This window comes from Dinoponera quadriceps, unplaced genomic scaffold (assembly GCF_001313825.1).
Source record: "Dinoponera quadriceps isolate SergipeBrazil2010 unplaced genomic scaffold, ASM131382v1 scaffold1850, whole genome shotgun sequence".
Lineage (NCBI taxonomy): Eukaryota > Metazoa > Arthropoda > Insecta > Hymenoptera > Formicidae > Dinoponera > Dinoponera quadriceps.
In genome coordinates, this window is record NW_014556042.1 from 967,785 (window position 1) to 982,676 (window position 14,892).

The 14,892-nt window shown below is 49.9% G+C and overlaps 1 protein-coding gene across 2 annotated transcripts in view; it reads right to left on the reverse strand.

Moving 5' to 3' along the window:
- Positions 1-14,892, reverse strand: part of LOC106746483 (protein Wnt-6-like) — a 120,821-nt gene that overhangs the window by 44,196 nt on the left and 61,733 nt on the right. Inside the window, exon 1 of one of the 2 annotated variants that reach the window (XM_014623117.1) lies at positions 4,709-4,776. The exons of the other annotated variant lie outside the window; for it this stretch is intronic. Within the exon in view, the coding sequence (XP_014478603.1) occupies positions 4,709-4,776 (68 nt within the window). Of the gene's footprint in view, positions 1-4,708; positions 4,777-14,892 lie in introns of those variants that run through there. 2 annotated transcript variants of the gene reach the window in all.

Below are 14,892 nucleotides of genomic sequence, written 5' to 3' on the forward strand. Positions count from 1 at the left end.
TCACGTCGGGTATTTGCGGCGCACGCCTCGATACCGCGTATGATCGATCGGCCGACACGTGTCGGCGTCCGAAAATGAACGGGACGATCTGTTGGCCGTCTCGTCGGCCACGATTCTGGTATTTCGGGGAATAATCATTGTGCGCTGGCGAAAGGCCCGCGCTTCCTTCACTTTTTCACGCGGATACGGTATTTACGGTACGTACGTGGCTTATTACGTGGCTTGTCCGCGACGAAGCTGCGCGGAGTACACAACGTTACTCTCTCGGAATACTGATCTTCGGTCCACACTGATAGAAAATGCTAGACATTTTCGGCGCCAAACATACATTTTAACCGGAAAAACAGCCGGGAGGATCGTTTTTCCAGTAAGTAGTTACCGTAGTGTCGGTATAGTATCTGTGATAACAATCTTACATGCATGTTGCTACTACTATAAAATCTAATTGGCGCCGAAATTAACGAGAATTTTCTATCAGCGCAAGGTGAAAGCATCCCCGATCGCGTCTAAATCTGAAATATCGCCAGGAATCTCGCTGTATCTCCATGATATTACACGCCACTGTGGCAGACAGAGGACATGATCCGTGATAACGTTGCGATCGCACTTCTACATTGTATCGATACAAAAACCGATAGTACAGCGCGTGTATAACACGCGGTACGTCGAAGAAACGCAAGAATCGGCGAAGAACGTGCGACCGGAGCGAGAGCCATGCAGGAACATGGAACGGAGCGTCGTGGTATCTCGACCACGGCCCTTCGAATCTCGGACGACAAGGGAGAAAGAGAGAAGAAGAAACGCGGGCAACGGCTGCCGGAGGAGGACGAGGGGGTGAGTAAGGGGAGGGTAGGAGGCAAGGGGGGGCTGCTGCCGACTTACAAATTATACGCGCTCAACGAGATTTACGGGTGACGCTTTGAGCGAGACCATTGTCCATCCTCGCTCACTTCTTTACCTCTTTACTCCTCCACTTGGTCGTCTTTGTCCCCTCGTGAATCGCCCACCCTGCCTTCGGCCGCTCCTCCACGAGTCCCTTCGTTCCCAGAGGACCGCACGAGAAGGACGGGGTAAGACGCGAGCGGACGATGCGCGGACGGGAACGAGAGGGAGATAGAAAGAGAGAGAGGAGTACTCGTCGCGAAAAAACCAAGGAATGCCGATCGACGAAAGGGAATCCGGTTCCAATCGGGTAATCGGGCCCCGGGTCCTCGCGGAGAACCCAGGAGGACCCGCGAGAAGGGCGTAATGCGCGACTCGATGACGAACGATCGTACGAGCGGCTGATTTATGGACCCCGCGATATTTTCGGAGCAGGCAGAGATGGCATTCCGCAAGAATGAGGGTCGCTGAAATGATGTGCCGCCAGCTCGAGTGTCATCGAGTGAGAATCAAGAGAGAATGATTCGCGGAAGACCATCGCCGCTCTCGTTTCGTCATATTTCGTCTCGCGCAATTTGTAGGCGACCTTTCGGAGCGTCCGAAAAGTCCGATTTATCGGGTAGATGCAAAAATTCCTTTCTTCGTCATTTCTTCGCTCAAAAGCCACAGAATTTCTACGACCGCGGGATTATGCAGCTATCGGAGACTCGGCAGGTCATCGAATGAAATGGCGCGTACTTAATTGATTTTATTGAATCTTAAAGATAAACAAATATTATGTGTACATTGAAATTAAACAAGCGGAATGAACTTCTGCATCAACTCAATATTTTTATATAACTCTGATAAATTTTAGTATAACGCAACTTTTCACGTTATATTAAAATTGATCAGAGTTACATAAAAATATTGGGTTGATGCAAAAGTTCGTTTCGTTTTTAATCAAAATGTATATATAATACTCATTCATTTTTATCTCTCTCTCTCTCTTTCTCTATGTAAAAATTTCTATAAAATTAAAATATTTGTAATCTCTGAACACCTTCGTGCAATCCAGTTCGTACATGAATGGATGATTCGAGAAAAAACCCGAGATTCACAAATTGAATTTTGGATACGATATGCTACACGCCGCAGTGACTAGCGAAGTGGATAAAACGATCCGACACGCGTCTTCGTGCGCGATAGTGGCCGCAGATTAACTCATAGCGGATGATGAACGAAGCGGGCAGAAAGAAAGAGCGGAGAGTTTCCAGTTTGACCGTTAAATACCTGTTATCGAAACAAACCGTCATCTTCTTAATATATTTATCAAACACGCCGTGAACGACAGCTACGATGGGGAAGTGAGCGAGCGATAAGATGCGAGGCCTCATGGCACAGTCGGGATGTCAGAAATCCGTTTTAAATCGGAAACAAATATTTCTCGACCTCGAGGAGGACTCTCGCCCTCTTCACCCTCACAAACAACTCTCCACCGACGTCGTCAAACAAACCCCGTCGGCCATGTCCGAGAAAGCGTATCAGTAATGGCATAAAATAGACGACCCATCCGATTAGAATTTATTAGTGCTACTTATTTATTGTTCTTTAGTCACACTATTTGTGTCGTGATTAATTTTACGATGTCTCGGTGGAGGGTAATAATTGCACAGAAAAAAGTGCTAGATTCAAATGAATAATTACTCCAATACTCCTTAGCAATTTTTATTTGGATCAACTAATATCGATTAGACTTGACGTAAGTAAAATATTTACTTAATCCAGGTAAAATTTATTTGATCCAAGTAAAAATCTGCCAAGGAGAATCGGAGTAATTATTTACTTGAATCTAGCTCTTTTTTCCTATATAGCTAATCGGAGACCGATAAATAACATATACGTGCTCTATTTACAGTGCAAGAAATGAATTACTTTTTACACCTACAATTTCTCGTGAGTAATATTGTGCGATTAAAAACCTTTTATTAAGTAGCGTTTCCACGTTGACGTATAATAAGGCGCGTTGCTGATGCACGCGAAGTTCACGCCACGCCCGCCAGATAGATACGGGACAATCCGTCTCCGGATGCTGTAATTCTGAGTGACACGGGCACGATAACGTTCTATCACCGTGCAAACATTTATCCAACAAAGCGGAATACACAGCGAACGTCGCGCTACCGAGTAATTTACTGCCGCCGGCCGAGATAGTTGGAGTTCAGCTACCGAAAGTGTCACGTAACTTCGCAGCTTCGGTGATCGGCTAAGGATTTAACCGGCTTCTCCGTCGAGGAAGTTGTAACCGGAGGTAGAGGTAAGCGGAAGCCGGGTAATTCAATAAAGAGACGAAAGGAGTGTGCACGAGCGAGTGAAGAGAGAGAAAGAGAGAGAAAAAGAGTCACGCTTAGAAATAAAGAGATATTTAGAGAAGGCGTTTCACGTGCGTCGATAATGCAAGCGAAGCGAGTCGCGTAGCGCAAAATGAAGCCATAAATCTCAAGACGCAGTCCGCTTATAAGAGCACGGATAACTACGAAAGGAGGATTTATAGCGTCATTACTCATCCTACGTGCGCGTAACGCGCGACGTAATAATTGATAACCCAGATGACGCGCCGCGAAACTGGAGCACTCGTTAGTTCCTCTCGCGCTCTCTCGACGCGGCGCATCGCCGGCTCTAATGCGACGCCGCAATTTCGTACATCCAGTTCTGCGTGCTGTAGCCCTGTGCGTGCGATTTGTACGGGACGCAACGCGAGCGACGGTCGCGAAAGAGCGGCGACGTGGAAGCGCGAACTCGCGAGAGACGTTAACTCTCCTCGCGCAACCGGGTCATCAAGATACCAGCCGGTCAGGGCAATTGTTGCACATTACGCGATAATTGGGTATTGTGCAATAAATGCGTATTACACAATAATCTGTGTGCGCTCGCGCCCGCCGGACTAGAATTTCAACGTGAGCGAATCGCGCGCGCAAGTCAGAGCTGTACGACTCGCGCGTCTGCTTTCACTCTCCGCGGTGGGCAAGTTTCGGAGTCACTTACGAGGAGGATGGGGGAGGGGGAAGGGTCTTTTCCGCGGTTCTGCCTAATACTATTTTCCTTGGGCGAGCGAGCCGACGAGAGAGCGCGCGAGCAGAATAGGCCAGACCAGATACCGCGCCGCGCAAACACACGACTTGTGTTTGTTTTAACCCTCGTTTTTATGGTCGTCGCGCGTTACGGCGCTAAGGACGCGTCGAGCTGTTACTTGTCACTCTCTATCTCACTTTTGAAGGATTTCGGGGGGACGGCAGGGGGAGAACACGCGCGGGCGATCGTCGTGACCGAGTCGAGATGTAATCACGTTGGAAATAGTGGCGCGAGCGATGCTTTCATCCGCCACTTATCAGACGTATCAGACTCATAAATCCACGGAGATTGCGCGAAAGCCGTTCGCGCCGGAGATATGACACAAGTGCTCGTGACGTACGTACGCGACAGCTACGCGAGCTTACTCTACGCGCGGCTGCTGTTAACGATAAGCTCTCGCGCGTCACGTTGGATCGTGACATTGCATGCAGGGCACTGTAATTCGACAAGTGAAATTCAGAACGAAACCGTGACGCGCCCGAGACGGGAACACGCGAGGCCGCTAGTCAGCCAAGCGCTCGTTTCTCCCGAGACGTAACCGAAACGGGAAGAACGGTTCGCCGCTCCACTTGCCACCTACTGATCTAAGCCCAATGTAAATCTGCTTCTCGCGTAGACTTGGCGCGAGAAAGTCTCTTTCTCTCTCGAAGACGACGGCGACGAGCAGAACGAGGAGGAACGTACTATCACGGACAAGCGATGCGTAGTCACTCACCAGAAAGAGCCGGTGATGGGGGTTACGAGGAGGAGGCAGATCGCCACGAGAACCGGGCGCATCTCCATCCCCTCCGCACCTGGCACTCGAAGATCACCGATTGTACGTGTCTCTTCCTCTTCCGGCCCGCTCTGTCGCACTGACCACGGGGATCTCTCCTCGATGAGGAGAGATCGCGACGGCGCGCCGGCGAGCGCGAGTCGAACGGTCCTCAGGTCCGAGTACACCTCGTGGCCGAATATTAGCACGCGCGACTCACGCACTGTCCCCTCTACCGCCGCGCGATTCCCTTATCGCTTCGTCCGGCGAGACTCGACATCCCGACCGTGGTGGACCATCGGACACGACGTGGGTTTTTCGAAAATGCGCGTCGACCCGATGTGACGCTCGCGCAGTCTCTCTCTTCAGGATCCTCGCTGGCACCGGGGCAGAGGGGAGGGGGGCACGAGGTCGCGACACTTCACGTTGCGAGGACTTGTTGGCCGCGTGCGGAGTTCCTCATCCTTCTTGGATCGCCTTGCGTCTCCCCGGGAACTATTCTTGACGTCGCGTTTCCCGACACGTCGTACGGAGCGAAGGTAGGCCTGTGAGATTACGCGGCGACGACGACGATCGCGATGCACGTTTGATCCTCATGATCGTATCGCGGCGTGTGAACGCCGAAGGAGAGCGATCAAAGACGCCCTTCGTTGGAAGAGACACGCGTCTTCCGGATCGCGATAAAGGCCCTCGCGATTCGAGGAAGACCCGGAAGAAGAGCACTGACTTCCGGTCCCGTCCGCTCCCCTCTTTTTTCCCCCACCCTAGCCACCCTATCTCTATCTCGCTCTTCCTCTGCTGCACGGCCTGCCTCGCCGTCTTTATCTCTCTCTCTCTCTCTCTCTCTCTCTCTCTCCCTTTCTCTCTTGCGGACGTCTTCTTCCTCTTTCGTCACTTCCGTCTCGCTCCTCTTCCTCACTCCCGGCAGGTAACGACTATGTAGGGCACAGATAAGGCGTAGAAAAGTCCTCTTTTCTTGCTACGTGGACAAAAACGCGTCGCGTTCCTGCCAGAACTACGTCACCACGATCTTTGAGTGTTGCCTTACCCCCACTAACGGAGTTCTGGGGAGTAGAGAAGAGAGTCGCCCCCCCCACCACCGTACGCCGTTTTCTTCTTCCTCTTCTTCTTCCTCTTCTTCACCGGCACCACCACCAGCAACAACAGCGGCAGCAGCACCACCACCGCGCCACCACGTCCACCACCACCGCCACCACAACCACCACCACCGCCGCCGCCGCGACCACCACCACCGGCGCACAACCATCACCGCCGCCGCGAGGCCGACGCCGGCGACGGGTGCATCCTCGACTTCGCCGTCGCGAGAGGCACGATCTTCAAGGTGGAAGGCATCCCCCGCGGAATGACGTTGGAGACTTTTTTTGATAGCCGCGCGCGGATCGGCGGACGGAAGTAGGGAAGTGCGCGGAAACTCGTGGGAAATCGCGAGCGACGGCGAGAACGAAGGGGCGCAGCCGACGGTAGGACGGAAATGGCTAGGCTGAAGGGTGAAAAAGCCGCGATAGAGAGGAAGAGATAGATAGATCGAGAAAGAGAGAAAGCCTGCGGAGGTGGAAAGGTGGTAGGGGAGACAAGGAGGTACGGCCGTCTGCGATCGCCGGCGAGGCTCCTGGCCCGAACGAACCGTACGAGACTGTTGCGGACTAGGCAGGTGAGCGCCGCTCGGCGGCAACCAGACGCAACCGAGCCCCTCTTTTCCTCTTTTAACTCGCCTACGGAACCCGTCGGCACGAGGAGCCGCTCCTCTCTGCTCGCACCGCGTGCTGCTTAGGATCCCACGGAGGCGCGATCATGTCCCGATCTTTCGGCCGAGCAATGTCAAGGTGATCGACGTCGCGAGCGACGAGTAACGTCAACTCGATCGGCGACCCCGATTATAGCAAGGAAATGCGAGCTGGTGCTGCAAATTTTCGCGGTACGATGGATGCAGGTATGAGAACTTTGTAAAGGATAACCTGCGAGCGAGCGTAAGAGAGAACTCGGGAAATACTATATGTGAAAATGGTACGCATATTTTTCGCGGATACTTTTCGATCGCGATTCCTTTCGATAAGCGATCTATTATATGTTCCGACGAAGCTAAACACGAGAGTTAATTTGAAGTCGAAATTTACAAACTTTTAGGAAGAATACGTCATGCAGCCACGGGAGCCAAATGTGTGCGATGAAAGGAGGATTTGGTCGTAATTAGCAAAATTTTGTGAATATTTCAAGATATATTTCGTTGAAACACACTGATCAAATCTTCGTAATTGTTACCAAATCCTTCCTTCAGCGTACACGGAATAATGTTGTAATAAAAATTGCTACAAAATTGTATAATATTGGATTATATCGGAATTATAACTGAAATTATGATGCGTTCACAGAAAAACGTTAATCTTAAATCAATGATAAATATTCTCATGTTTAAGCAAGAATATTATAATCTTCTTAGAAGATTTTCAGTCTTGATTTGATCGAATTTCTATTGAAGCAACTATTACTTGAACTCAATTCAAGACTAAAAATCCAAGAGTATTATAACATTCTTGCCTATGTATGGAAATATCTATCTTGATTTAGGACTAATTTTTTTTCTGTGTGTTACAATCTTTAATGGTGTATTTCATTGTACGCATCACTAAAGATTACAACACACAAAGTGATTTCAATCACAATTAAGGTACGGCGCAACGTTACAAAATTTCGTGGTGATTTTTATTACAATATTTTCTCCGTGCACGTATAAACCTCCTCCGGACTAGCGTGGTCGGGAATTGACGCATTCGTCACAATGTGAGGCAATCGGAGGCGAGAAAGAAAGAAAGAAAGGAAGAAAGAAACGCTGCTCCGCGTGATCAACCGGCTCGAAGACACGAGACTCCGACGGAAGATTAGCCGGGGCTCAACCTGACGTTCGAGTGTACCTCTTATCCCTCCACACTACCCTCTTATCCTCTCATCCCTATAATAAGAAGTTCGCCCTGTCAAGTGAATCTCGCCCGACGTGTCAATCTCGTCCCTTCCCTCCTCGCCCCGGCCCTCGCCAATACACGGCAGCGTGACAAAGGGGGCTCTTTTGCCGGATGAGTTTTCAGGTTGTGAAGCGCCACGAGGAAAGCAGGTATCGATGACACTGACATTTCCCATGCCATCCTCCGCAAGGCGACACACGCGCTCTCGCGCGCGCGCGGGGCGAGGGGAGTGCGGCTGGGCGCACGAGATCCGATCTCTCTTTCTCCGTCGCTCTCTCTCTCTCTTTCCTGCGCGCGCGCACGCTCTCTCCGCGTCCCCTGTCGTACCAATACGAAGACGAGCGGAGTAAGGACTAATAACGGGGCCCCGGTAAGTCCCATTCTGATGCTTTGTGAAGGCGAGCTCCGCTCAGTAGCCGTCTCATGCCTCGTCTCCCTTCGACCCGCCACCTCTCGCCCCGACTGGTCCCGCGCTTCTCCCTCGCTTCTTTCTCTTCCTCCTTTCGACCGGCGCGACCTGCTCCTTCTACCTCGCCTCTCCTCCCACCATATTATGGCTTTGGTACACGCTGCAGGCACCATCGCAGAGGGCTATTGAGGGCTTAAGCTGTCGGCGTGTGGCTCGCTACATCCTTTTCATCTCCGCCGCCACGACAAAGCCGCGAGCGGGGCTCGCGGCTGTAGCAGCAGCCTTTACCGGTTCCCGAGCACTTGGCCGTTTCACAGTGGAATATCGGTACTCCGAATTGTGTTACATGAAGACCGGCCTAGTAATAGATGCAGCTTTTGCTTCAAGTGCGTTCTATTTCGGCAGAGCGACGTACAGAGCCTTTTAACGGCCGGGACGACACGGTAACTGTAGCTTTCGGGAGTATGTTTACTGCCGCGCTACACGGCGATATTTTACAATCTATGCGAGTCTAGTTGGCGGATGAGCGGTAATAGTCACATCCAGCTAATAAGTCGAGTCGTTAGGAAGTTTACGAGTTCGGTATCTCGAACCAGCTCCTCGGATGGTCATTCATGGATCGAAGCGTGCGCTTCAGTCTGTTGTGAGAAGCAAAGCGACTAACCGATCGGCCGGTCTTCGGCCTTGGGGAACTCGACGAGTCTAATAAAATCAAGAGGATTATGTAGTGCCGATTAATTGCCCCGACGCGAGCCTCTCCGCGCCGCCGATCGCGTAGCGTCGATCGCAACGATTGGCCTAATTGCTAGATCGACCGCCGAGCACGCGGGTCAACTGCTTCGTTGACCGAACAGTCTTGCCCAGCAATGGCTCTCGGTGTCACGACCGTTCTCCGTTACTTCCCGGAATAATAGTCGAGAGGAGGGCCTGTGAACTAGTTCGCTCAATGGCGGAAACGGTGGTTTCGCGGAGCGAACGCGTCGCCAGTGATCCAGATTCAGGTTCGGCGGCAGAAGAATAAACCCGACCGACGCTCACATATACACACATATACATACTCAATTGTGGAGAAATAAAAGTTTGATTGTATGTAATACAATGACGAATTCAGCGACGGTTGCATAATAGTGTATCTCTTGGCCCTCAGCTTGACTTTTTACCCCGCGCTACTTTCACACGCGTCCTTTCTTTTACGGAGCGCCGGCAATCCTCAGGAATGACGCGGTCATTGATGCGATCCCGGTGATAGAGACGAGGGCGATAATAGCGGCGATGAAAGAGCGAGCGGGGGAAAAAATAAAGGTGAGCCGAGAAGTAAAAATATTGCAGGAAGAGTCGACAGCAGAAGAAGTCGTCTCGTGTGGTCATATCATAACCGGCGGGCCAAGCAGCGTGAGTGGTTTTAAGCGGCGATGAAAGGGAGGGGGAATGCCTCGGAGTACGGTTCAAGGAGGGCTGGCGCGGCGAGAGGAGGTTCAGCGGGGGTCCGTATTACAGCTCATTTAGCAGCGGGGTCCTGTGCCCCTTTCTTCGGCGCCCCGAGAGATCCACTCGGTCCAGAACAGGTCCGCGGACCTACGGCAAAGATGAGCCCGTTTCGTTCCCATAGAGTCGGACCTCCTGGCACCTAGAATCTCCCGCCCGTTAAATAGCCCCTCCTGGCCGTGTCTGAAGACTCCATTCGTACGTACGATGCGTAACACGCAGGGTGTGCAACGTGTTATTTTCACTGAGATATGACGCGAGTAATATGTGAAAATTACGCGATTCTTGCAAATAAAGAAGATAGACGCGTGCTTAAATTTAGCTTACAGTCCAAAAAAGTCGGAATGAAAAGAGAAAGGAAAGACGGGATAATTTTGCGATTACGATCGCAATCTCACGAGTTTACGTTCACGGCTTCCGAGACCCGTGTCGACTCACTCTCCCCCCCTCTCTCTCTCTCTCTCTCTGTCTTTCTCTTTCTTTCATTTGTTATTTGGAACGAGAACGATATTTTGAGTGACCGGGAAAAAGGGAGAAACGTAGGTAGAGCAGAAAGGGAAGTCGGAACGTATCGGGACGGGGGAGGGGAAGAACGGTGTTACCGACTCGTGACCAACACAGACGCGAAATAGCCAGTAATTTATGGGTGAGACTAATTACCGGGGAATGCAGCTCCTTCGACTCTCCTCTGTTCCTAAGACCGCAACTGCACCAGACCAGTTTTCAGAGACGAGGAGAGCCGCCGCCTCTCTCATACCGCCACCGCCCTTCCTGACTTTCTCGCTCTCTTTCTCTCTGTCATCCCGATTCAATCCTCCCCTCTCTCTCCCCTTCGCCGCTTTGCCCTGCCCTGCGAGCGTTTAGGCGCTTGAATTTCCCAACTTGCATACTAATTCCGCCACGGTTGATTGGCCGCGCGTACTAATTACACCCGTCGATCCTACGAAGCGATCTATCTGTTTCCATATCTCCGTATAAGGCATGACGGGAGTACCGTGTATACAATGTGCCACAAAAATACGTTGTAAGTTTCGCTTTTTCGCAAACGAGAGGAATAATGGGCGGAATCGCGCTCGATGACTCGTCGAATTATTAACTCATCGCGAGAGTCGCGAAGATGATTAATCGACATATAATAAAATGATTGTTGAAGAAGAAAGCTACTCCTGACGGTGTTTGTAAAATAACACGACGGTGGCTTGAATTGAACGCTTGAAATTACCGACGAATGCAAGATCGATTTGTCGAACGATAAACCGACAGCTACGGTTACTAATTAATCGACGGTTACGATTAATTAGACTGAAACGATGGAAATCGAGGCGAGACCGAGGGTCCATATCTAACTAGGGGAATGAGAAAGAGAAAACAAAGGAAGAAAGAGAGAGAGAGAGAGAGAAAGAAAAAGATTGATACGTGTTCTCACGGAGTAACGCGGCCGGAGAAAGGTGTTGGAACAATACGATCGACGCGTCGATTCATCGGGCGTCATTTGTACATTAGCCCGACCCGGTAATTTGGGCCGCGCTCGGTGCACGCGGTGCAACGATTCCTCCTCGTTAAATGCCATTATCCGTTTCACCTGGACACCCGGTCGCCGCATGAGTCGTGAATTCCTGAGAACCTGCTCGAACACGCTGCCGCTGCTTGTCGAAACGGTAGAGGCGGACCGGCGTTATATAGAGGGAGGAACAGATTCTTTTATTATGACGAGAGTATAGAGGAAGGAAGAGAGAAAGAGAGAGAGAGAAAGGAAGAGAAGGAGAGGGAGAGAGCGAGAAAGAGAGAGAGAGGGGGAGCGGGAGAGACATGGAAAAAAGGGACGAGACACACTAATGTACACGCGCGATGAGCGCGCCTCGACAAAGCTGCAGAATGTTCCACGGCATGATTTTTTTCAGTCCCGGCTCTCGGTATCCTCGCTGTTCTGCATGCCACGTCGGGCGATGGCACGCCAGGCATTCGCGGCAAGTAATAGGAACGGATCGTTATAACGACCGAAGTCACGGGTGTCTGGTGATCAATTCGGCTAATTGACTGCGCGAGAATGGCAAGAGTTTTCGCCTAGCTCCGCTACTAATGACCTGGACCTTGCGGAATGGACCTCGCTGCGACACGGCCTCGACTCGAACCTCGGGTTTCGGGGAGAGATCGCCACATTTTTTACATATTGACGACGCGTTATTAACACTGTAAACTTACACCGTCGATTTAATCGGCCTTCGAGCGCTTGAGTATTTTCGGAATCATTAATCCTTCTCCGAGTGGGAAATGATGGGATGAGCGAAGATTGAGATTTTTCGACGCACCGACGAACGCGAGAATAATTTCACAGCAGATTGTCGAGTATATCTCAGATAAACTGGGGTCGAGTCTAGTGATCGACAAATTATTTTATCAATGTAGGTCAATGAGGAGTTAAACATAGATGTTTTAGTTCTGTTAGGTATTAATAATGTCAAATTATTAATATGATAGTGGGAAGGTGAAGTTGTCCATCGTATATGCGGAACGTACCTGATTTTTTGGCCAGGCGAAACATAGTAACCGGCTTCCACGTATGAACCGACTTTTAAAGGGAATCCCAGTAATATTAATTATTAATGTTAAAATCCCTGATAACTTCTCACCCAATTGTTAACTAAATTAATGAGCAATCTAATGACTCTACTTATTATGTTGCGAAAAATATAAATTATTTTTCCGCGGAAAATCAAGTTTGCGTTAGTAATATCAAGACTAAAGATGATTTAATTTGATCAGTCCACGCTTGTCCGAAGAATCTTCGAAATGTACATCTTTTGGCAAGCATAGCATTCCTCGTGTCAATTACACATTTCACAACCCGGAGCAGTCGAAGGATCCACTCGCGCAGGAGTCCCGAAGGCTGCTACCTCGCTCCTAACCGTATACACGAATCTATGAGCGAGCAAGGTGGACCAGAGGGATAAGGACGAGGATAAGGAAGAGGGGGTGGTGCAGGGAAGTCCGCAGACATTTTTTGTCACGAATTTCGCAAGGCCGCGCGTCGCGTCGCAGACGGTCGAACTGGGCCTCGTGACCGAGTGGTGGCCCCGGGAGCTGCGCTGTTGGGACCGATGGCGTGTCATCGGTCCCACGACAAAGAAAGAGCGGGACGAAGTGGATCCGGCCGTTTTTCTGCGTCGTGACGTCTCGCCGATTTATTGCGCTCCGTTCTATCATCTACATTCCGATATCCTCTCTCGGGTATCTTTGCATTCACCCGTTCGCGTCGGCGTTCTACCGCGGTCGTCGCGGGTTCCGGAGATCGGTGATCGCGCGTTGACGTTAATCCTTCGGCCGTACACTTCTAAAAAGTCGCTCGTGTCGCAAACAGGGTCGTATTATAACCCTGTGCGATAGTCGAAATTCCACATCTGAGAAACTGTGAAAGGAAAGAGATTGATAAAATTCTAGAATGAAATGTAACTCTTCTATTTTAATGTTTGACGCGTAGAAAATCAGTTTCAAGTTACTGAACGAAATTCGATTTTAAACAGTGGTCTTGCGAATGGTAGTGTTTTACTTGAAAAATTGAAATTTTTTAATTCTTTATTATTTTGAATTATGAAGCTGAAAGATAGTTCTAAAAGGAAAAAATGACTCTAGAGCGCGTTCGGGAAATATTTTTTGGACCACTGAGAAAAGGGCATTTTGAAATGACGAAAATAAGTATTTTTATGGGAAAGAAAATATTTTCTTTCTTGTGGAAGTATAAAAATAGTTTACTTTTCACTTGCAAAGTGATAACACGCATTGTTAAGAAATAATCAATTACTTAATAATGTATAACACTATTATATATTATTACAAAAAAAAATACACGTAATGCTTACTTATGTTAATACATAAATTTTTAGCAAAAAGAATCACTTCACTTATGACGTCAAATTATACACCGACCACACACTATGAATCTAACTGACCTTCCGTCAAATTCAGATGATGCCCAAACACGCATTAATCGGCTTACAGGATCCGCGCCATGTCTAACGGACAGAGCGACTCTTCAATGATTTTTCGAGAGTGGGGAGAATTCATAGATCACGTATTTCTCTTCGATATAGTTCTTCAAACGCAATTCACTGGGACTCTCTACCGATCCGTAGTTCGATCGCAGGGTTGAGTCATCTTCGATTCATACCAACGTCGTTTTTATGTCCTCCTCGAGCCTTTTATTCCTCGCGCGCACTTACTACAGATAGAATTGCAGTCGGGGATAATCAACGAGTCGAATAATTAACCCAGAGTTAATTAACTCGTATTATCGCCGGTACCGGACATTAAGACCAGGGGCCCCGGGTATCGTGGAGTCCGAGATACCAGCGGAGATCGACACGCTTTTCTCGCGCGCGCGACGCCGCGCGCGATCCGCGCTATCTATCTCGTTGCTGGGGAATTTTTTCCTAATTACAGAAGGCCACGCCACACCATCGCGGCTGCGAGAGCGACTGCGAAGTGACGTTCTCGCGGCAGCGTCGTTAATAGACGCGGTAGATACCAATCGGCAGCCTGTTTCTGCGGGTAATAAGCAAGCTCTTTACCGAGATGAAAACCGATCCGCGCGATCCCGAGAGCGGGCGTTTACAGCTCGGCGCGTTTTGCACGATCCAAGTGGGTAAACAGATGCCCGAGTAAACGCGCAGTGGCAATTACACGGCACTTACGGGGCCCCACGTCTCTCCTCCTCTCTCGGGCCCAGCCTCGAGATACACTACGAAGTAACTTCTCTCTCTCTCTCTTTCTCACTCTTTCTCCGTCTCTTTCTTTCTCTCATTCTCTTCTTGTCTTATTTCCTTCCACCTTATCCACCTTCGTTCATTTACTGTTTCTTTCTTTTTCACTCTCCCTCTGTCTCTCTTTCTCTCACCGGTGCGAGTTTCTACAATGGTAATTACGAGACAAGCCGCTCGTAAATTTCACATAGGCTAAACGCACGGGGCAACCGCGAACGCCGCGTGCCCACTTTCTATTTCCCATAGGATCTCCAGCCTAGTGTACGAGCGGGCATCGATACGCTCTGTGGTGAAGGCTCGGGGAGAAAGAAAGAGAGAAAGAGAGAACCGGGAGGTGGAGGATATTCCGGCTGACCCGACCGGGTTAGATGACTCCGTGTGCGCCGCGTGTTCTCCACTTGTTCCGCGGCCGATGTCGCCGTTTCTACCTCTGTCTTCCCTCCGCCTTTTCTACGCAGTATTATTGCCACGATCGAGCACTCGATTCTCGTGTATACCTCAGCCGGTCGTAAATAA